The sequence below is a fragment of the Electrophorus electricus genome, chromosome 2 (genome assembly GCF_041902795.1).
Source record: "Electrophorus electricus isolate QZ-2024a chromosome 2, ASM4190279v1, whole genome shotgun sequence".
NCBI lineage: Eukaryota > Metazoa > Chordata > Actinopteri > Gymnotiformes > Gymnotidae > Electrophorus > Electrophorus electricus.
In genome coordinates, this window is record NC_137498.1 from 35385790 (window position 1) to 35410073 (window position 24284).

At 37.7% G+C, this 24284-nt stretch overlaps 2 protein-coding genes across 13 annotated transcripts in view; one reads left to right on the forward strand and one right to left on the reverse strand.

The window, feature by feature from the left end:
• Positions 1–249: 249 nt before the first annotated feature.
• Positions 250–11909, reverse strand: si:ch211-13c6.2 (uncharacterized). 8 transcript variants are annotated; one of them, XM_035529220.2, is made up of 13 exons: positions 11755–11909; positions 11225–11307; positions 10954–11022; positions 6631–6655; positions 4212–4298; positions 3878–4026; positions 3576–3692; positions 3321–3369; positions 2368–3187; positions 2156–2219; positions 1925–2023; positions 1174–1840; positions 250–1007 (listed from the first exon to the last, which is right to left on the reverse strand). In XM_035529220.2, exons 2-13 carry the CDS (start codon positions 11282–11284, stop codon positions 802–804), a joined length of 2412 nt encoding a protein of 803 aa, XP_035385113.1. In that variant the 5' UTR covers positions 11285–11307; positions 11755–11909; the 3' UTR covers positions 250–801. The 8 variants fall into 8 exon arrangements, with proteins under 8 accessions (XP_035385113.1, XP_035385109.1, XP_035385111.1 ...); XM_035529216.2 differs by having other exon boundaries at positions 2129–2219; XM_035529218.2 differs by having other exon boundaries at positions 2129–2219; positions 11225–11310; positions 11755–11883.
• Positions 11910–13714: 1805 nt separating this feature from the next.
• trioa (trio Rho guanine nucleotide exchange factor a) overlaps positions 13715–24284 on the forward strand; it is a 71894-nt gene continuing 61324 nt past the window's right edge. For all 5 annotated transcript variants that reach the window (XM_027012064.3, XM_027012065.3, XM_081701251.1 and 2 more), the window contains exon 1: positions 13715–13987. In XM_027012064.3, the coding sequence (XP_026867865.2) occupies positions 13918–13987 (70 nt within the window). In that variant the 5' untranslated portion in view covers positions 13715–13917. The remainder of the gene's footprint in view (positions 13988–24284) is intronic.

Consider the following 24284-nt stretch of genomic DNA (forward strand, 5'->3'; position numbering starts at 1 on the left):
ATGAGAATATAAAGGAAAAAATCTATTTAACCAAAGGCACTCTTTACTCAAATACCAATTTTTGTAGTTAAACAAACCTGTCACTTTGTTGAGTTATTCTGTTTACCAAACAAACTTCCAGAAGTAGCATGCCAGGGTAACATCTTAAAAGGTGTAAGATATATGCATGATATATTTACACAAATTGTCTTACTTCATAACCATAACTAGCTGCCTTGTATGCAAGTGTAAAGCACAACAGGAGACAGGTTTGGATTATTTTACCTCTTCATTTTAGTACCTAGAGAATATGCTGCACATACTAAACATGCTGAAGTAAAAAAATAGTAATAATATCAAAAAACAAAACAAACAAAAACCCCCCCCCCCCCAAACAAACCGTTGCTCAAAATACGTGTTATGGTGAGAATATTTACATATATTTACCGCTAGGGGTCAGTAATTCTGCCTTTTCCCCAAGTGTAAGTAGCAATTATGCTTTGATCAGTTATCTGAAATTAAGGATACTTAATATCATAAAATGTAGTATTCTGAATTTGGACAATGTATTTAGTAATGTATTTAAACACTAATATTGTCCTAAAAGTTGCCAATCCAAACTCAGTACAGAACCCAGCAGAAGAAAATGGTTTATTACCACTATTTCATTACACCTAGCATTAGCATAAAACAAAAATACACAAAGCTGTCATCTCCACTGAGAACCTCTGCTAAGCTAACAAACACAACAAATGCAAATATGGAATTATTAAAGCAGTATAATTATGCAATGCACTATTTCTGAACACACCAAGAGTCCGTTTAATTTGAATTGCGTGCCATAAGTTCCAGAAGAGTGGAGGCAAGCTTCTCGAGACTGGAGGAGTTTGCTACTTCCTTGGGTGGAGAAGATGACGGATGAAAGGGGTCATAGAGGTCCCCACCACGCTGATAACGTGCTCTTGTTGTTTGGCTGTCAGCACGCACCTTCTCTTCCTCCATCAGTGACTTGGAATCCCAAAGACTCACTTTAAAAAGGAAAGAAAGAGAAAGATGTGGGCAACTGTTTAATTTCTTGTTTTGTGTCATCTCCTGAGCAGATTTGCTTTAGTTTCTACTATTTATATAAAATATTAACAATAAAGCTGACTTTAAATAGACACCTAAAAGATGTAGAATTATTTATCAGTTTACCTCTTCGGTAACCTCTCCGTTCATTATCTGGAAGATAAGACTTGACATCTTCAGATCGCTCAGCAGAACCCCCCCTATTGGGATCCCATTCAAAGCTGTGCTGAGATGGTCTGAATTCACCTCCACAATATCTTTCCTCAGCTGCTCTTCTCACTCCCTCTGTGATATGATGTCTTGGTTCTAGTGTAACTCTTTCATATTTTGCATAACTTATAGCTTCTTCAGTACCTCTGGTGTGCCTTGCGTTTTTAATGCTTCTGGACTCTTTAACATGTCCTGCAAGTTGAAAATCTCTGGGACTGTGTTCAAAACCTTGCCTGGAAACCCCATCTTCAAAATGTCTTGAGTCCTGCTCTCTAGGATCACGTTCATGTCTTGTAAACTCTGGAAGAGTGTCTTTTCCATATCTCCTGATATCCTGAACGTGTCTGCGGTCTTGAAAAGCTCTGGGGTGTTCTTCAAACTGCCATGTCTCCCGCATATTAGTGGCATTATCCTTGCAACTTCTTGAGTCTTGATAATCTCTAGCAGACTCATGATATCTAGCAGGCTCCAGATGACCTCGGGCCTCGAAATGTCTTGCTTCTGGCCTTTCTCTGCGTTGCTCCACTCGAGCGTCACTCATGTAATTATAGTCTCTGGTGCTGTGAGAGGCCTGGTTCTTTTGCTGATGGGGGTCACAGGAGGCATTTAGAATGCACAAGATTAAAATAAGATTTAAGTTCTTAAATTAAATTGATTCAGTTCCTACCTCAGTGCGTTGGGCTTTATTTGCTTGGAACTCTTTCAGAAGAGTACATAACTTTTCCTTTAAGAAGTTAGCCTCTTCATCATTTTCAATTTGGATGTCCTACAATTAAATGAAAATTAAGAGAAAAAGCATCAATTTTAATACTACCCCCTCCCCCCCGCCAACCATAAACTGCTCAGTTTCTGTGCATGTGTGTTTCATTACTGTTGACACAGTGTCCCACAGGACTACCTCGAGGTTTGTGGGAATTATTACGCCTCTCTTTTTTGTTTTCCGAAGCAGGTCTTCAATTTGCCTGAAAAATACATTAATTACTTGAGATGTCTAATAAAAACATTACAGCAATTCTGGAGTAAAAATAAGTGAAATGCCTTAAAATAATGCATATATTCTTGCTGCCTACTGAAACACTTCTTGAGGAATGATAGTAAATGTGTCCTCACCCCTTTTGTGCAAGTGCCATTTCTAAAGGCGTGGCATCTGAGAACCTGCTCTTTCTTTTCCTTTTTGCAGGCACTGATTCCTGAGGGTAGTTTGCCACAGCGTCTCTGGCTCTTTGAGGATGGGTTTGTACCTCAAAATATCCCACCCTTGTTCTTTCCACAGTTTGGAAATTTTCCCACTCCTTCCCTGCATACTGGAGGTTTCTGTCCGGCCTTTCCATTTCATCCATGCCAGATCCTCTTCCCTCATGTGATGTGTACATCTGTTCGTTCTCCTGATCCAGGTCCATTTCCACTGGGTGCCGAGCTGCCCCGCTCACACGTAGATCAATGTCAGTTGATTGTTTTTTTGGAACATTGCCATGATAGAAATCTTCTTGCGCGTCTCTGCTTGTGAACTGCCGTCTGTTGGGACTAACTTCTCGGTAGCATTCATCCCAGCACTCATAATTAGAGCTTGTAGCAGGCTTGTCAACATAACTTCGACCACTGTCCTCTGTGTAAGACCTTAAATTATTGTCCTCTTTCAGGTAAATACTTTCAGTGTGCGAGTCATCTCGGTAAGATCTTTGTCTGCCATTTTTAGAGTATGGTATTTCACACCTGTCATCCTCTGGATGGAATCGCAGATGAGTGATGTTGGCTCTGTAGGACCCATCATATGTGTTATCCTCACGATAACGAGAGTGCCTTCCAAGAGTGTCATCCTCCAAGTACGATCTACAAGCAACTTCAGCTGGTGGAGGTTTTTCCCTCCTATCTTGCCCAGGATAGGGCATTTCATGGGTATCAGACCAACAGATTTCAGTTGTTCTATAGCCTGTAGTATTAACATCATGCATAATAATAATGTCCTTATAATTCAGGCATAAAAAGAAACAAGTAAATGAACAAATAAAGAAAATTAGAGTGAAAAAGTAACAAGCAGGACAGTATAGGATGGTTTAAAATACCTTGATTGTCCTTCCTGAGGCTTCTGACTTCTTTTGGTCGGCTAAGTGGCTGAAGTAAAGAAAGGAACACCAACACCGTTACTGAGACACGTTTTGTCTCTCTGACCAACTATGGCAACTTTTGAACATACAAATTTTTATATACACACACACACACACACATACATATACATACATATATATATATATATATATATAAAAATATTAAGGTCATCACAGCTGGAAAACAGTAATTAGGCGACGTGTAGGACGTACAACTGGAGTTCCCCATCCCTCTTGCTTCTCTACCACTGCGGCCTTAGCCCTTGCAACAAGACCCGGCTGTTTCTGTGAATTGTTCTGCCATGTCACCAAGTCAGGTCTCTTCAGTTCCTGAAAAAAAGATGTGCGTCATGAGACCCATTACTGCTTCTTTGTTTGAACAAAAGTAAGACTGATTGTCGATGCTTGATTATATCCTGGGGCTCAAAATGCAAAATAAAGAGGTTTATAACATAATTTAAATCTTTTCATCCTCAGCCACAATAAAGTGAAGAGAGAAAGTAGCCCAATCTCACCAGGTACTTCTGACGATGTTTAAGGCCTACCACATGAGTGGCCATGCTATAGAGGTCCATCTCTACTGCACACATTCTACATCTGTACCTCAGTAGGACTTTCCCATCATCTGAGACAGAATCTTCCTCTTGTACTAAGGCACTAAGTCCTATGTGGACACAGCATTTGCACAGTATAGTTACTGAAGCACTGAACTTGAGATGATGGGTTTTATTATATTATAGACATTGGGTACAATTGAATTCACAAAATGAGCTGTATTTAGTACTTTTTGTTCCTTTTTTTAAATCACAAAAACAGATAGCATTAGCATAGGCTTCGGTGCTTCCTTACCAATAATGGGCTCATCAAGGTCCAGATATTTCAAGTACTGTTTGATATCAGTCCATTCTGGCAGTGGTGGTGGCTTAGGGATGAGGCCTATCAAAATCATAACAAATCAGTTAAGCAAAACTATACATCAGAGAGGCATTCTAGTGGATATTCTCTGCCTTTATGTTTACTTGATGTAAATCTCACATCAAGTGACATGTTTACAAAAAGGTCTAGATATACATCACTGAATAAACAACCTAAAGATCTCGGTTTTCAGAGAATATCACACGTTAACAATCCTTACAAACTAAAATATGATTAGTTCTTTGTTGTGTCAGCGTCTTCAGTCTCCAGCAAAGTAATCAATAATGGTCTTCAAGCAATACAGTCCAAAGCTTTGGTTTTAATTGCAGAAAATGACTGGTTCTTGACAATTTTGCATGGAAAACCTTGGCCAAGAAATGTAAAAAAAAGAAAAAAGAAAAGAAAGTATCCTTGATTTTCTGACAGACAAAAAAATACAAAAAAAAAATTAAATAAAACACTCCATTTTGAAATGTCATCGTTCCATGTCATGAAACAAAAAAAAGCTATTCCATTTGACCAAGAGTAAAAGTTAACGAACAGTTTCCAGAAGTTTACTATGCTGGGTATAATGGCAGCAAAACAACAGGGCTGTCAACATTGTGAGTATGGCGACATGCCACATGGGAAAACAGGGGTCCTGTGCATTACAAATGAATCTCAGCACCTTGGCACTACCTGTCAGGGTATTTTTGCTCAGCCACTTTGGACGAGAGACTATGCTTCTCACAAAAACTCCTAGGTCCTAATTTTGATAGGATATACTAACTGAGCGAGAATTATTTAACCAATATTTATCTAACCAATGTCTTTAACCACGCTGAAGGTCTTGTGTAGAAGCAAACCCAAACACAGGAATCTGTCAAGTAGAACTTGACGTAAGACCATGCTAGTAGCCTCCAGAAATGTAGTTGGCCTTTTGTTCCATCTGAGGAAGGTCAGCTTTGTCTTGATAACATGGCACAGAGTGTTAGCATGGCAAGATTGTCTGAAATTGTTGATGGCATATTAGCTGACTGGCTTGCACTGCTGGAAACATTTATCTCCATGAAACTCACAGAAATCAGATGGCCACATCGGCCAAAAACATACTGAAAGACAAATTTCTAAGCATAGTTCAAGCCACTGATGTTTTCCAAGATCAGCTTCAAAAGCAGCATGATTAGAACCAACACAAGTGGTTTGATTCAGAACTGCCTTGTTCAATATGTAGATTATACTCCTGGAATGTAAGTTTACAAGCAGCTCAAACTGTTACAGGGGTTTGAATCCCAGTGATGTCACAGTCTCATAAAGCCAGTAGTCTATGAGAGTGCAACATGCCTTACTCTTATTGGATGGGAAAGATGGCTTTTGTTCCCCTTTTCTTGATGACACCAGTCTATCAAAGACAACTTTCAGTTAACTTAAACTGAAGTAAGCACTTAGCCCTCTCCACCAAGTGCTTTCAGCTGTTCTCTGATGCTGTGAGCAGAAAGGATCCACACAGAAAAAGGAAGTACAACATATTAGCACTCACCCTACCGAGCTTGTGGTTATCAAACAGCGGGCATGGGATGATTATGATCAACACTGGGAAAAATGTAGGTTTGAAAACAAAAACAGCCATACCTGCGACACTGAACTATTCTATTTGCGTGACCAGAAATGTTAAAAAAGAATCCCTAATTATTCAAATCTTTAATCTGCTACTGTGCTATTAAAGAACACAGATATATGCAGTAAATAAAAACAGTACAGTGAATTAATGTAAAGTAGACCACCAACAAGATTTTTATGAAGGTAGAAAATGTCTAGTTATTGTTTCCAAAGTAATGTATTCTTCTCCAAGTAATTATTTTTAATTTTTAAAAAAATATTTTTCAAATATTTTGAAGGTAATTAAGACAAATATTAATCACGATAGTGTGAAACACATTGTTTGCAAATAACATAGAAAATTAAATCAACAGGTTTTGCATTCATTCAACATAGTCTTTTTTTGCCAGGTTAAAATGAATTGCTAAACCATTTAGAATTCTTATTTAGTAAAATATTAAAGTTTTAAATTAAATGTTGATGAAGTATAAGAATAAATTAGAGTACTTGGAGTACTTTGCCCAAATCTGTCCTGCTTTAAAAGACTTTGTGCATCAGAAATTTTAAGAGAAGCTGGAAATCAATATATAAATTGCTTTGTAAATCGCTAAATACAAAAATGTATTATTTATTTATTTGTTTATTTATACTGACATCAAAATTCAAAATAAGTTGATTTCTGTGCAGTTTCAAATAGAACACAATTATGATCATGAGAATATTAATTAATGGTATAATTGATCAAAGATATCTTAACACAAAGAAAACAACTTACCATTAGAAGCTAGGCCTTCTTCCCTCTTTACAGGGTTTAAACCAAAGCATGAAGGAAAAACAGGTACAGGTGATTAAGCAGGTAACAATCCATCAGACCTTAAAAAGTTTCCCTCAAATAGAAAAACAGAGGTTAAAAGCAACACTTACATTGTCCTTTATGTAAAAGGGATTTGGGGAGTGTCAATGTGTGAGGCATAATGAGCCTCGACTTATTTCATTTTTGAAGCTGGAATTACAAATGAACTTCTGTCCCTAATCTTGAGGGCACAGTGAAGAAGTGAAAGGAATGATGCTGGTGACAAATCATTTAAGATAACATTGCAAACAAGTCCAATCATAAAGCCAGATCCATGCTTCCTTGTTCTAGGTACTTGCAAAGATATACAGACAAGTGGAAAAGTGAGTAGGTTTCACTTTTGCTCAAGTGTCTGAGCAAAGATTACACTATGATAGTATTAGTGGTCAGTTTGTGTTTTGTTGGACATGTTGACATATGCTTGTATCTCCATTTCCAAAAACTGAAGGGTAAGACTGGTACAGTGCACTCTGGGAAGTGAGACTGGACCCATGCATTTCAGCAAATCCACAAGTTGTAACAATTTTAAAGTTTCAGAAATAGAACGAATGAGGTCATGGAGAATGACAACAGTACCAAAGACCACTGAAGGCATAATGCAAGGTAGGGAGCCTTAATTCTATGCTCACCTCCTGCCTTCAGTAAACCTAGAGATTTAATTTTAATCATAACCAAAAGGCACACAGTTTGCGTGAATCAAGCTTTAAAGGCATCCGAAGTGTCAAAAGAAAAAAAGTTTAAAATGTTGAAAGTGTTAAATGTGTCATATTAGCAGTGAGCCATATGTTTATCACATACAGTGACAACATCTTCAATGCAGAAAGCATCTGAATTTTCCTTGGATACGTCACATTATATCATTCAGCCATGTTCATTACAAAAAAAAGCTTTCCAATAATGTACACAAATGTCCAAGGGATCCATTTTGTATAAAGCACATACTGACATGTTCAATCCTTGCAAAACTACAGTCCATTGTTTAATGTAGTAGGGAGGCAAGCTGCAGTTTCTTTCAAGGATGCCTGTTTATTTTGGTTCAAAATCCAAATACTTGTCATCTTCTAGGTTTATCCAAGACCTTTTTTTTCTTCAATGGAGTGTCCCCAGGCCCCATAAAAAGGGCATTGCTCCATGAGACAAAGGGCCAGGTAACTTGCAAACACTGCAACTATGCAGTGATTTCTCCAGTGTAACATTTATTGTAGTGCAAGGAAAGTCTCAGACTACAAATATACAACAGATGGTACCATGTTGTAAAGCGTTTGTATTAAACTGTATACATTTGATTATACTTCAGGCTTCAGTTATGGTTTTGCAGAGAGGACGATCCCAATACTCACATTCATACAATAAGTATAATATAAGCCTTCAGGGACATTCATAAACTATGCTGCCAAGGAGACACTTTGTAGAGAAGTACTATTTAAGGATCCAGACACTAATAAACTGAAATATTACAATAAGATGAACAAGAAACATGAAATCCAACTGGGCAGATTACAAGGAGCTGGAGAAGATGCATCTAGTTCTAAAATGCAATAACACTAAATTATGGCATTATACACAATGGTGTTACACACTAATTTAAGTCAAACAGACTAACAGTCAAAAACACTGGATGCAAAAGAGAAATGTTGTATTCTTGTCAAGTAGAAGAGTTTTCCCAGAGAATGGGAAACATTACAAGCAGGTGGACAAGATTCATGAACTCAAACTGGGTAACAAGAAGCTGGACATGATGCATTAAATCCAAACAAGACAGTATATATTTGTCAGCTTTGGTTCAATTAAAATGAACGCAAGTGTGAATGCTTCCTTTAGAACTCTGGTGTGCACCAAATAAATGGGCAGAGACTGCCTGAGCAGGCAGGTCTTGGTCCGTTTCTAAACTAACTCTGGTGCGTTGAAGTATGAACATAATATGAACCAAAAGCATCTAAAAGAAACAAACAGGAGGTGATGTCACAAGATGCAACATTGAATATGCTGCAAGAGAACGGAGTCATGTTTTCAGTTAAGATTCGGTACAGGCATCGGAATCGCTGTCTTCTTTGCAGTGTACCTTCTTTGGTATGTGCAGAGGAGGAATGTCTGGTGGCATTTTGACTCATCAATTTTACCACCTCTTGCTGTGTTTCCAGTTGGTAAAAATACAACCAAGTATATACAACTCCAATAAGTGCATTAAGACCGACGTGGTACATTGTGCTAATGACTGGCTTGAAAAATATACTTAAAAAAAAGAAAAAAAGAAAAAAAAAAGAAAACTTATTTTGGGTGGTTGTAAATTTGGGAGAGTGAAAGCTAAACAAACCAGGACTAATATGTAACAATGTATAATTTTCTTGTTTACTCCAGATCAAGGGAACCTATCCACAACTATAAACCATAGACTGTATATACAAGTGGACTGCACAACAGCAGGTGAAAAGTGAAGCCACCATGTGTCTGATGCCCTTTAGTGGCTGGCTGTAGTACAACTTTTATCCATGCCCATTCCCATGTAAGTGAATGACATACTTCAAATTATATACCTAATATTTTTTGGCAATGGTGATGTGTTAATTCCGTTAGGTCCCCTCTTGTTAATATATGCCCCAATATTTTCTTTATGAAGAATGGGTTTTATACAAGTTATTTAATTATACTTAAAGGGGTGTGTCGATTAGGTTATTGACAGACATTGGTTGTGTTGATTGACAACTAATACTGATGATCAAATGTGAACAGAGGCAGTTGACTTGACGTCAGCTATAATAAGCTTCACTTGATTTTTTTTTTAGCTAGTTTGCTTGCTTGCAAGCTAGCTACCTTGTTAGATAGCTAGTCTGTCAATTTCACTGAAGCACTTGGTACCAAACTTTAATTCTGGTTGAATATAAACATTGCTTATCATGTCACATTACATTAAACAATGTGAACAACATCCTGTAATTAGCTAACAGAAAAATAATACGTGATTATTAAATACCTCATCTTGAAGGAGTAAATTTGGAAGCCATGATTAAGATGCTTCATGTAAGGTCATTTAGCTAGCTTGCCAACATTAAATGTGAGATATTTTACTAGCCAAGTTGCCAAGATATTTTGTGATGAAGAAATAAAGAGCTTCATTCCAGAATGTGGTTGATGGAAATGAAGACATGTTTGCTGATCATGGATCACTAGCTAATGAATAAGAATGCATTATGTTGTTATGTTGGATTGCTCCCAGCATTAAGAGAGGGGCGAGCACTAACAAATGTGGCTGAGATTTGTGTGGAGATACTGACCCGCTTACAGTGTTTGAAGAAGTGGTAGCTCAGTGGTTAAGATAGTTGATTAGTAATCAGTAGGTTCTAGCCCCACCACTTCCAAGTTGCCACTGTTGGGCCCCTGATCAAGGCCCTTAACCCTCAATTACTCAAGTTGTATTCAGCCATAATTGTAAGTTGCTTTGGATAAAAGCGTCAGCTAAATGCCATAAATGTAAATGTAAAGCGCATGCTCCGTCTCCAATTTTCATTTAGTGCGCAAGCGCATCCAAGATGGCAGCTCACATACCAGCAATCTTGGTGTCTTAAAAAATTCACAATGGTAGACAATGGTGACTTTCCATCAATTTTATATACAGTCTATGGTATAATCACATCCTCTAAGAGCTCATTTAAAGGAGCAATAAGTCAGTTATTATTTATAGTGATAATTCTTCACATTATGAAATAGCCGTTATGCTGACATCTAGTGTCCTGGATGAATCAGAGATTCTGTACTAAATCTATTTTAAACGTGTGGGGGAGCTGCTCTACGGAGCATAAAGTGGTTCATTTGGGGACTATAAAGGAATCTTATTCATCTCATGTGAGCTGCACTTTAGGAGGAAAAATGTTTGTTTGTTTTTTTTAAAGTCAGTTTCATAAATATTGTATGCTACTTTGTTTGCAAAAATGACTGATTGCTCCTTTAAGTAACATTAAACATCACACATTCCAAACTGAAATTATTCCAAAAATAATTTAAGTCAAACAGGCTAACAGCATTAATGCAATTTTAGTATTTGCTTAACCCCAGAAACAATTGACTAATTATAGTATTGAGCTAATATAGTTATAAAGTTAGCTAAATGTGGCATTTAATGATAAAATAACCGATAATCTATCTAGTTTATGTAGCTAGCTAGCTAAATAAACTAGGTTAGCTAGCTATCTTAGCCAGCCAGCCCAGGTATCTAAGATAGCTAAATAGATGTAACAAAAATATACATACCTTGAAATGCTTTAAAGTCGTCAGATGGACCTTATATTGAGTATCACCTCTTAGTCTTTTTTCACAAATCTAAAAAGATGAATAATATGAGAAAGAAATATAAAACGTCTCGGATCGATTTATGTCAGTTTTGAATACACCAATCTCTGTAAATCACACACGTTAGCTTAGCATATATATTGTATGTAACGATACATCACTAGACACATATTGTAATTGTTGAGCGTTCAGGTGAATAAAGACGTCGGATAAACTAGAAACTGAAATTTACCGTGCAGTCGATGAACGTGTTTGCCTCGTCGTCGTCGTAAACAGTTAGAAGATCAGCCATCGCCTAACAGCTAGGATAGCTCCCTACTGATACATTACAACAATTAGCAAGCAAGCTAGCGAAGTAGACATCCTTACCTTATGATTAGAAAGGGTTTGTAAGGTTATGCTTTCATCGCGACTCGAGATTGGGCATTCTGATTCGTCTATTTATTAACCCACTGATAAATCTCAGCTAGCTAGCCAGATAACAGTTAGCTGCTATTAGGTAAATACGTTAGCTAGCTAAAAGATAACAACTAGTTCGCTAACCCTAGCTAACAATTTTCATCAGGCAAATTCGCCAGTGTAAGCTAGCTGTTGGGCTAACTTCCGGGAGAAATTGCAGTTCTACCTAAACCATCGCTGTGTGCTAAGCAGCCTATAAATTAATTGGAATTTGCATACGGGCTTTCAGATACCTGAAACAAAATCAGAGGTCTTCTCATATAGCTAGCGTTAGCTAACGCGCTACCTGGATAATGCACTTACCGTCTTTATTCCACCTCTTCGATTTGTTTCTTCTCCTGTGGATTCTGCGGAGGACTGAAAACAGCAAGAGTAGCTATATCGCCACCAAGTGTATGTGATACATTGTCTAATGTAGAGGCTATTTATTTGAGTCCTCCACCCGAAATATTCTTTTTTTTAAGGTACAAGTATTTATTGCTTGAAAATCAGCGAGTGATCCTCAGAAGAGAATATTGTCTGGGTCTCTGGGTGCTTCTGGACTCCACCTGAGAGCCCTGTAGGACTCGGATTATTGCATGTGAACTTCCAGTCAACTTGTCCTAGGCAATAACAGAAGAGTTTCTCTTTGCAGAAAGGCAATATCAGGGCATATAAATGCATGTTCCTGGTGTGAAAACTCTTGGTTTTTTAATTATTGCATGATGTGTCCAATTAGACTAGCTTCATTTCCACAGTAAAAGATTTACAAATCAAGATATAACTGGGTGACTATAGGATATTAAATAGCCATTATGTATACTTTGTATATTTCAGCGAAATGTTCCATTATCCCAAGGTATGCCCCTAAAATTAATGTGTAATCTGTAATAGGAAAACATGTAGTTTACATAGTTATCCACCAGGAGTCAGTATAATCCTGACAAATCATGTAGACTACAGCCACAATTCAGAAAACCATTTTGCAGCTGTATTTTTACTGTTAGTTCTAGTTCCACAACTGTACAAAAGTATTTTGATTCACTATCCTCCATCACAACTACAGGTTATCACTACTCAGAGTTTTGAAAATAATATTTTGTGTTGTCCACAATAGTATGACAAGTTGGATTCATTAATCTATACAAAAGAGTAGGGAAAGTGGAGAACTCATGGCATTTAGAAAGAATAGAACAATAAAAACTTAAAATAATAAAAACTTAAAATTGTTAAAATTGATTTATCTAAAGCGCATAGATTTTCTTTTATTTGACTGTAAGCAATCAACATTTCTGGTCATCTTTACAGAATTTGTGAACTGAGCAAAAACTTTGTGAATAACTACAATTAAATGACAGCTACAGGCTTAACTTTCTAGGCCAACTTTTCAAGATGTGTAAATGTATTAATATAACATTATACAAACATTTACAAATTACGTATATACGGCACACATACATGCATCTATAATACACAATCTAAACTGCATACTAGATAGTGTATCCTAGCTAACATCTGGATTTCTTGCATTTAATGACCATGTCAGAAATGTCAGTAGTGTACTGTTTATTTATATATATATATAAATATTAAATGCAAGAAATCCAGATGTTAGCTAGGATACACTATCTAGTATGCAGTTTAGATTGTGTATTATAGATGCATGTATGTGTGTATGTATGTATATGTGTATATATATATATATATGTGTATATATATATATATATATATATATATATGTATATATATATATATGTATATATATATATATGTATATATATATATATATATATATATATATATATGTATATATATATATATATGTATACATATATATATGTATATATATATATATATATATGTATATATATATATATATATATACATATATATAAATATATAATGTATATATATATATATATATATATATATATGTATATACATACATATATATATATATGTATATTCTGTATATACATATATATATGTATATGTATATATATGTATATTCTTTACTATATATATATATATATATATATATATATATATATATATATATATATATATATATATATATATTCTTTACCATATATATATGTATATACATATATATATATGTATATGTATATATATGTATATTCTTTACCATCAGCACAGCCTAAATGTATATATCGGATTATAAAAACATTACCATTAAAAACCGAGACAGGGTTAATGAAGCTTTTGAAATCTGTTCACGCCCCCTGCTATCTTCGATGACTTTCCTTTCCGACTACCACACAGTCGGAAGGGCTGCCGGCCGGTGTGCTATTAACTTGTATTATCCAAGATGGAGGATCGCTCATGGTCCCTAGACTAGCACAAAAGTGGTCCTTTCCGTCCTAGTCATATCCTTCGTTAAGCATAGGGGCGGATATATTTTATACAGCGTGACCTGGAATAAACAAACTTTTACTTTTGGATATTTGCGTAGTGTTTTTCACAAACATGAGCTCGGGGGAAGGAGCCGAGGATACGGCTAAGGAGGCAGCCGATATCGCGGCGTTCTTCAAATCTGGTAAGACCTGAAACTAGTGAGGGTGGACTGTGATTGAAACAGCTTGCTAGGTTGCTAGTCTGAGAGCCGTGGTAATATCAAAGCAGGGCATCTGTGAGACATTCTCCCTGAACAAGCGCTGGGGTAATAGTTTGGAAAGTGGTTTCAGTCAGACATAGATATCGAGCTATTTTAGATAGCTAACCTTGGTTAACTGTAAAACCATTGACCAACAATGTTCTAATGCAATAGCTAGCTATTTAATTAGCCTGGTCACATAGCTGCATAGCTATTTCATTAACGTCTTGGCTTGTTAGCTAGCTGACTAGCTTGTTTAAGGGGCTGCACTATACTGACGTCTGTGCCGTTGTATAATACAAATACGTTTGTTGATTAATGAGGTGTTTCTTAAAGTAACCAGCACCGAATACACAGGCAGCTAGGCTAGCTAGCTGTTCAAGCTATATCATCTCTTCTAGCTGTGACCAACAGGGCAACTTATTGATCAGCAGCTAGCGCTTACACTATTAGCTAACTATTAGCTTTTAGTTATCTTAGTTAACGTACTGGTAGGTGATGTCAACTTTCCACATTTTATTTCAAGTAACATTAGCTGGATAAAATATTCACGATCGCCAGTGTTGCTGTTAACCATTAGTACACTCTTAACTGTCCGACTAACCAAAACTAGATTGCTAGGTATCCACTATTTTCTTTCAGCACGGCCGTTGAACATCTATAAAATAAAAAAAACGGGATTAGGCTTGGCAGTATATAAACGTATCTGTTTATTTTATTGCGTGTGATTAAAAAACATCCTCGTCTAGTTATCTTAATATTTTCTTTAAGAATATGCAACACTGTCAGCAAGCAAGATGGAACGCGTCATTTGTGGGACTAAAGGAGCCAGACTGCTAGCGTTAGCTAGCAATGTAAACAATGACCTGGCGTGGCATTCTCGAGAGGAACTGTTAGCCAGTTGCTAATAGTTAGCTATCTAACTTGGTTAAGTAGTTTAGTAGATTGCCGTCGACAGATTACAGGAATACAACTTTTCAGTAAATGTCTAACGTTAGTTATTTGGTCGTGTGACAGTTACGTGGCACTTAGTGAAAGCTGCAGTACTAGGGACCTAGCTAGCCATGTAACTTAGCTAGCTAGCGAATAAGGTGGCACGCTCGAGGTAACTTAAATTAGTTGGTATTCTTGAACCTGACGTCATCCGCTTTCCTGCAACCTTTCTTGCTGTAGTTATTATATAAACTAACATGTAATTACTGATGCGTTTTGTAATCTTGTTTAGCAAACACCACACTGTAGATTAATGAAATTATTAGAAATGTATTAAAATCTATGGTGGTACAGTTTCGCAAACTGCATGTGATCGGGCTATAGGAATTTTGTGATTTATGTTTGGAAGTGCAGTTATTCACTAGAGAAACTAGAGAACCGTTGAGTAAACCACGAAAAATAACACACAATCATAGAATATTTTCAATGTGGCAAAGTGTAACCACACGAGGAAGTGCTGCACCAAAGCGGTTTCCCTACCGGAAGTCTTTTGTGATTTTTTTTTTTTTTTTTTTTTTTTTTGCGCGTGTGTGTGTATGTGATCTGTATTTGCATCGAAAGTAAAATCTGGATGAATGGGGTTAAGAGTCCAGTTTTATCACCATTGGGCATAGATATGGATACTTTAGTTATGGTTCACGTGCTTGTGTATGTGTAGGTTTATTTAAGTTTATGCTAGTTATTAAAAGATAGTGTAGTGGTATTTACACCAGTATTGTTTTTTTTGAGTACCTAAACCAATTTTAGTAGCGATTGCACGATAAACTGTAACATTAAATGCAGTTATTGAATGTCACAGTGCTCCAGAAATGAAATTGTTTTTTGTTTTTTTTAACATGTGCAAAATGGATATGAAAATGCACTTATAGGAGCTGCAAAAATGTAAATTTTGAGGGGATCTATGTGTCAGAATACAAGCATATATGCATCCAAATGAGTATGGGACAATACAAAAATAATCTCCTGATTTATTTGTAATACAAAAGCCTGTTTTTTCTGATGTCACAAAAATACCATATTACTTGCAATGTTTGTTCTTTTCACATAATGGGAGCTAGCAGTGATGGAAGAAATAAGCTAAATGGGTATTTTACAGTCCTGAACAGGCAGTTCTCTGGAATATAGCATCACGTGATCCTGTATAGCCTTTTAGACTAACGTGTAAACTATTATGCAGTTTTTGGGGTGATGTGGTTTATGACCACTGTAAGATTCACGTGTTAATTTCTTCAGTGAGATTTATCTTACAGCTGTTTCTGCCGAGTCAGATAATGCCTTCTATGGAATGTGTTTCCTTGGAAGATGGTATTATTTATTGTGCAAGTTATAATATTTGTATACAGTATAAAGTCTTAGCAGTGTGTGTTTTTTTTGTTTTTTGTTTTTTTAAGTGGAGGCACTTTTAAAAATCACTGATGACACTAGCAAATGCTGCCTTTTTTGACTGTTTGAGAAGTTGAGTTATTGCCCTAGCTCAGGTTCTTATCTCATTGAAAGCATTTGCTTCACCACCCCACCCCCAAAAAAGGAAATAAATTTCTTGCTTACATGAAAAAGGGCTGTCTCCGAGCTGCGTACAGCTTAATTGTGCTTAATTGTGTTTTATGAGATGATGTGCTTTCCAAGATTTCTAAGTTTTCCTAAATACAAGACTACAGTTCAGCAAAACTGAACCTCAGATGAATGCTGGAAGACCAAACAATATGCACAGTGAGAGTGTTCGTGTCTGTGACTAATACTTGACTTTATAGCCTTATTGTTTTTAATACAATTTGCTTTTTTGGCCATTTTGTAGCTACTGGCTTGTTTCTATTCTTCTAAGAGTTGAATTAATAAAGACTAGTTTTAAACTGGGCTTATAATATTGTCATAAGCCACACATTTTTCTATAAAAATTGGTATGACATTTCCTGTAAGCATTTTTGCTCAGGTAAGGCTATGTTCCTTTATTACTTTCTGCATTGTCATTAGGCCTCATTTGAAAAAGAAAAATCAAAAGTAAATGCATCTTTTAGCATGGAAAGTCACCTAGAATCTTAAGTGGGATTTATAAATACCAAAGTACTGATTGCCCTGTAAATGAAATTTAGGCATATTTCATAGGTTTCCCCTGAGCACAAGGCATACAAAAGAGAAGTACTTGAATATAGGTGTTTGCCATGTTCTCAGTGGGTTTAAGATTGTTTTGTTAGGTCTTTGAAATCTCTAATTCATATATTGTGATAGACAATTTGCACTTGGGTATATTATGAGCACTAAAATTATGTAAATATTGTTCTATCGTAGCATCCTAAACCTTGATACATTAAGGTATGATGAGCCGGTCTGTTGTTTGGAGTCTCAAGGTTAGCTGTCAGTATGTTGTGACACAAATACTTCAGAAACTGTTTTGTAGGATTCTGATTTTAAAAAGAAATTTAGTATTGAAATGTTTACAAAATACCTAATATTAATTCCTAATTTAGTAATCAACATTTTTTGCCTTTTCTGCCTGTGTCTGTGCCAAAGTCTTTGCAGTATATTCTTTATTGTATTATTGTCCGGTCTTTTTTTTTTTTTTTTTGACACTTGTGCATGTAATGAGCAGTGATTAACTGAAGCCCGCCTCTCTGCCTCAAACTGTCACCTGGCGAGTCAGCATATGCAACCATAGCCTTCTGCTTCACGTCCCCTCCTTTGTGCCTCCATTTGCGGTATTGACAGCTTGTCCCCAGTCTCTCTAACCACTTCTTCCCCTTGCTGTGTTCACTTCCCTGTCTCTCCCATTCGCTCAGACACTCTTTCAGTCTCCCTCTGTGGTAGGGAAAGGTCATGTTGACCTAGATTTGCTGGGCTTGTGGTGGTGCACTCAGTGCCCCTCTCTCTCAGTCTTCTGGCACATGGCGAGAGGGTCTTTATTATTCATCTGCACAGGGAAGGACGGACAGAGGGAAGGGCAGACAGTTTTTGCAATGTAGAGGCTTAATGTGTGGCTCATTGTAGCAGTAAGAGGAATTTTATCAAGAAAAATGTGGCATATGGAGGAGGAAACCACGAATGAGAGCTCAGTAGTGTGGCTTGCTCTATAGGAATGTGCACAGCTGTGTGTATGGTGTGCTGTGCTAATAGTGCTGTTTGGGGGTGACACTGGTGGGTGAGTCTTCATTAAATTAGAGCTGCACTGAAATCAGATTTCAAGCTGCATTTGCTGCTCCTGCACCCTCACTGTATGCACAGCCCCCTGTAATGTCATAAAGAGCACACACGTTCTAGTCTTGTTTCTAGCTCAGCACACCATCCAAAGAAGTTCAGCTTGGGCCTATGTATTTAATAGCATTGTCACAGCAAGTGTAGAGGGTTGGGCACATGGCTTGTATATCACTAAGCACCTGCTTTTTCTCTGAGGGAACTGAAAATAATGACATTTTATAAAAACAATAGATCATGTTCTGCTCTGTTGTCAGTACAGTACATCATTATTTTATTATAATTGAGATTTAATATTTAAAATATAATATAAGGTTTTGCTTAAAATGCTCCTGAACTGATTTTAAACTGATCATGGCATGTAAGTGTGTGTAATTTAAGTTTCACTGATGTCATGGTGGCCCACTTCCTTAGCCAGCCCATGGCTTCAGCGACAGACCCTGTCGACCCTGCCTGGGGTCAGGTGCTTAGATCTTTGTCTATGATGCCATTTTGTGTTGAAACTCTTCATTGCTGTTTTTTTGCTTTGACAGTAGTCACTGTTTGTCTCTCCTAACTCCAGGTGCTGAGCGTGGCACTGGGAGAGGGGAAATGTGGGCCATATCAGTCCCTGATAAATAGCTCACCCTCATCCATCCCGTCCTGTGCACACGCGATAAACCTCTCACTATGTTCACTACAGCTCAGCCTGGATGTAGGGCTCAAAACTAGATGGTGACATTTTTTTTCTACAGCTTAATAAAGCTTATTTGCCTGTCGATCACAATTTTGTGACATTTGTGAAGGGGCAGGAGGGTTGGTGTTGATGTTCAGAAACCAACAATCTTGTTCTGCTGATATCTTTCTGCATGATTTTGCTGCTGTAGTTTTTGGTCAAATTGTAAGTGGTAAATATGAGAGCATCCAAAATGGCTGGTTGGCAAGCGTAAGTACTCTGATCTGATGGAAGAGTAGTAGTAGTAGCAGCAGTGATGTACATTCACAAATTCACAACCATGACTGTAAAGGCTGATGCTGTGGATTCTACACAACCTAACTTAAATCCTGCACTTAACCATTGCAATACATTTAAAATTGTTAAGCAACGTGTTTTTAAAATAATTGTAAAACAAATTGCAAAGTAAAAATAAGAAATGGTCAGAACAAAATTCATAGTTATTGTAAAAATGTACTTAAATATAAAAATAATTGTTACTCAGTGTTTCTTTTTAGGTTAATTTTTTTTGTCCTTCAGAGGGGGTGGGCAGTTCATCCTTTAAAAAAGTGTTGTGCTGAATAATATATGCTTTTTAGCTTATCGTAATGAACTGCAGCAGTGTTGCTATGGAAGCAAAGTAAGTCAAGCTGTCATATTGAAAATCATTCAGAAGTCTTACTGTCCCACCTCTTCTGGCCAGTTGTTTAGCTGTACATTCTCTAATGTAGACACCACAAACATTTTGCTTCAGAAGAGAACATAGCTGCTTGTGCTGTGGATCCTGTAGTGGGGAGCAGGATGCTGTTAGCACCGCAGAGCAAGTGTAAGCGGCTCCACCACATCAAGAAGGCGGCGTAAGCAGCCTGTGGGTGTAACAGCTGGCAAAATGTGATCTCGTTTAGCTTGTTTCGGCAGTTCATTTTCTATATGAAACCAGTTCATTTTGCATGTCCTGTACATGATTGCTCTTCTGTTTTTAAGATCCTTTGTGTCACAGTATACTAAGCAGATATCATTTATCTGGGAGAGAAAATTCAGTGACTGAAGTTACAGTAGCTTTGTCTATTGATTTTAGCCCTAGCCCTGCCCTAAACTGGAAGTGGCCACAAGCTATGCAAAACCCACAGGCCTTTAGAAGGGGCTTTGTTGTTGTCACATAACCTACTGTCTCTTCCTCATAGATAACTGGAAAACACATGCTTAGCTCCTTGCTAAACAGGTGAAGAGGGCCATTTTCTGTGACTATAAAGACATGTATATGACGCAACTATCCTTGTTTATAATGATCAGGTTAATCCAGTTTTATTCCTTATTCCATTAGGAATAAGGAATTATTTTCTAAGTTTCTTTCATTCCTATGTACAGGAACATTTTTGTTTCTACTGCTTAACTTTCTTTAGTTAGTATATTTATGAGGTCAAGGTTGAATCATGGGTTACTTTTTTCTAAGAATGACTCTCGTTCTTCCCAGCAGGATGTTAGACAGCAGCAGGCTGACGTTCACTGCTCCATGTGATCATTCATTAAAATACCACTTATATGAGTCTGTGTGGAGACAGCCATTAACCTTTCCTAAGTGTGGTTTTATTAGCCATTGATTTGCATAACTGTACTGGTCGTTTCTTTTGGCCTCCCATTGCATTTAGGGTGGGCTTTAGTTTTACTGGCTACTCTATTTTATGGGGTTTGGTCTCAGACAAAGACAATGGCAGTGTGAAAGAGAAGAGGTGAGGGGTTAATGCTAAACTTGAGTGAATCTCACAGCAGTGTGCAAAGCTCAATAGATGCAGTGTGTTTCTCAGCACTTGTGCTTTAGCTGTTCTGGTGTGGCTACGTTACATATTGACTTCATCTATGGATATTACTGTGCTCGTTATATGCTTGTGCTGTATAGGTCTAAGGGAACGAATAAGGCAAAAGATGATTTTTCATGTTTAAACATTATTTTAAGTCCAAGAAAAACAGTGTCTTTATCTATTTTGAATATGATAGAAGGAACAGTGAAAGGGACAAAGAGAATGAGTGAGTGAGAGAGACGTGGGTAAGAAATTGAGTCAAAATAGATCAGGGAATGAGAGCGGGGTGGGGGGGCTCGCCGGTGACTCTATCTCTCGTGCTCTCTCAGTCTCTAGCTCTCTGCCAGCATGACCTGGTTTTGTAAGCCCAAGCCCCTCCCCTCTCTTACCTCCTTTTTTGATACAAATAATTTAATGTTTATTTTGGAGTTTCTTCATTATGTCTCTTGTGCCTGAAAAGGCATTTCTTTGATTTTCTTCAGAACCCCCGCGCTGACACGCCGTGCCGTATACGGTTCCTTAATTATCTGCTTTGTCGTCCGCAAGTGTGTCATGCTTGCGTTTCATCAAGCTACTGTACATTACTGTGTGATAGCAGATGGTTGGGGCCTGAGGCCCAGCTGACCTTTGCCTTTACAACTAGTGGCATGGTGGCAGTTAGCTCATGAGCACTGGTCACCAGTTTCAGCCGTGACAGTTTTGCGCTCACTCCCCAGTGCCGTTGTCAGTTTGCATAACCCCCGTGAGCAGCAGCAGTCGTGCAGCTTCTGTTGCATGTGATTTAAACTCACTCATGTTTAAATGTTAAAAGGCTTGATGGGGAGTAGGGGAGATGCCAGTCTCAGTTGGGCTTTTAACCATTAGTGATTCCTCAAATATATAAGTAGCGAAAGCCATATTATAGCACAGAGTTTCTGCCCTGTCTGTTCCCTTAAGAGGCTGGCTTGCTCGCACATTGCTTAGGGGATTATGTTTTTTTTCTTGGATATTGCCACTGTGAATTGCATATGCCCATGTAGGTGCTTTGTTTGAAGTTGAAAATGAGAATATAGGAAATCTCACAATATAGCTACATAGATCGTTACATATATGTGGCATGTTTTAAATTGGTTTTGTCATTAATATTACATTACAGTGAATGTCAGTCTTATGAAATCATTACTATTTGTGTTTTCTTGTTCTTGTATGGATGATTTGTGAGGCCCATGTGCATTCAGCCTGTTTTTTAAAGATCAACAAATTAATAGTGCAGTGATTAGTGTGGTGCTCTTTTTCTTTCACCATAATTGTCTGGTGCCTGCACTCATTTCACATATTGTCAAGGCAACTGAGGCTGCTCTTAAAGGGGTAAGCGGACTTGTCTTCATTGGCCAATGAAGAACATACAGAACAGATCAGTGATGGGGTGGGAGGCAGTGTTGTGGTCCTAGCTCTCTCTTCTTTAATGGCTGGGATCTCTGGTGACCCCAGCTTGTAAAGTCCATCTGTTCAAATGTTGTTTCCAAACACCTATGTTGGATACGTCTGCTTCACTGTGACTTTGGCTGTGCTTTTTGGCTGAGGCCCTGTTTTTCTTCTGGTCTTTTTATTTGCGCATTTATGCATTTAATTATTCAGGAGTCAGTGAAGAGGGGGCAGAGGCCTACCCACCTACTGTCATGTCTAGGTTGTCCCTGAATGATAGCAGAGTGACTCAACATTTAAAGATGCCTCAAATAATTATTACCTTTTAAAGAGGAAAATGTGCTTTAAATTGATTCCAAAAGTAAAATAGGACAGCTTGTCAAAAATAGAGCCATCAACTGCTGAGCTGACTCCCTAAAGACATGTTAAACTTAAATGTTTTTACGTCTCTCTGTATGTCTCCATTTCTGTCTCTGTCCGGGTGGTTGCCTAGCAACTTGCCCTTTAACCTCTTATTATTGTCCCCTTCTGAACATTGCGGGGTGCCTCTCTTGTGGGGGCAGCAGGCCTGCCTCAGCGCTGTTTTGCTGATGTGCTGCGTCATGCTAGCCCTTTCCTAGAAGAGCCTGTTTACATGGGCTCACCAGGCTTTTGGGTGGCAGTATGGAGAAACACCCAAAGATAGTCCTGTGGTGAACGTTACATCGTAGGGGTGCTGAGCCATACTTACGTTTGCACAATCAATGGGAAATGAGAGCAGTGAACAACAAGGACCTAGCACAGTTGCTAGAGAAGAGTCTCACCTGGCAGAGAAAATACTTTGGTTCATTAACATTCACAGAAATATATTTAATTTATTTGTTTATTTATTGTTATTTGGCAGAATCATCTTGGTTTCTTTTATGTTGTAATTGTCATTTTTCTCTTTTGTCATGGTTGTCCTCAACAGGCCATAAATGTTAATACATGTCTGATTTATGTAAAATATGACAGACTGATTCTATTGCTAGTTATTCCCCAATTCTTTGGGGAAATGGAGAAATTAAATTAAAGAATGTCTATGCTAAGTGGACATTTAATACAACATGGTGGTTTGCCATATAACTTGTTTCATCATGGTTTTGCTATTCCTTTCTTGTTTAATCTGACTATAACCTGCCATTTACTCTGGTCACCTGGAAGCTCGTGACACAAAAAGAGTCCTGTGAATTCAAGATCTTCATTCAAGTTTACTTCATTCTAATCATAGTTGGTGGAAACTTGTATTCTTGAGGATAAAAGAATACACCATCTACTTATGGTGCTATTTTGACTTATAACTCACCACCAGGGATATTACAGGTGGGACTGGGAATTGTAAAACTAGGAATTGGACCTTGGCACTGCTGGAGCAGGTGGCTTCCTCTCCTTTTCCCTCTGTCTCTGTTTCTAGTCCTGTCTCTCTGGCTCCTGGATGAGCCAGACTAAAGGCATGTAGCAATGAGAGGGTTCTTTTCCTCTGCAGTGATTCATGGGTGAGTCTTACTGATGACAAACCCACCATAGTGCACAGCACACAGGTTCTGTAGGCCCATTGCTAGGGTCTACTCACAGAGGATGGGCTTGTTTTAAATTGTTATAATGACAGAAGAGGGTCTTTTTTGTTGTTGTTGTTGAGGGAGGATACACATGGGTCCTGACAGGAACATGCCGGGTTGAATCACTGTGCTGTATAGCAGTCTTTTTTGTTTGTTTTTTGTTTTTTAAACGGATCTGGCTCACAGACGATGTACGTGTTGAGATGACTGAAATGGCTGACATTTTGTGTATGTTTTTCTTCACATGTTCCTGTACAGTATGAGTAGGTTTGTAGTGACATACAATTTACTCAGTTAACTGTGCATCTGCATGTTTCTGCATGTGCTTGTTCAGTATTTTAGGTCCTTCTACGACAGTGAATTTGGCCCATGTAACCTACCTGGACCTTCCCTTACTTGCATGTGATGTGAGAGTCGTCATGTTACTGTATGAAGACTGCTTTCAGGGGAGCTAGTCTGAGCTCTGGATTGAGCCCCTGTGCTCACGCAGAGCCTGAGGTTTATGGAAGTCAACATACTTGCTGAAGTTTTGGACTGAGAAAACTACTGTTCTTCTCATGCAGTGAATTTGAAACAGGACCTTTCCA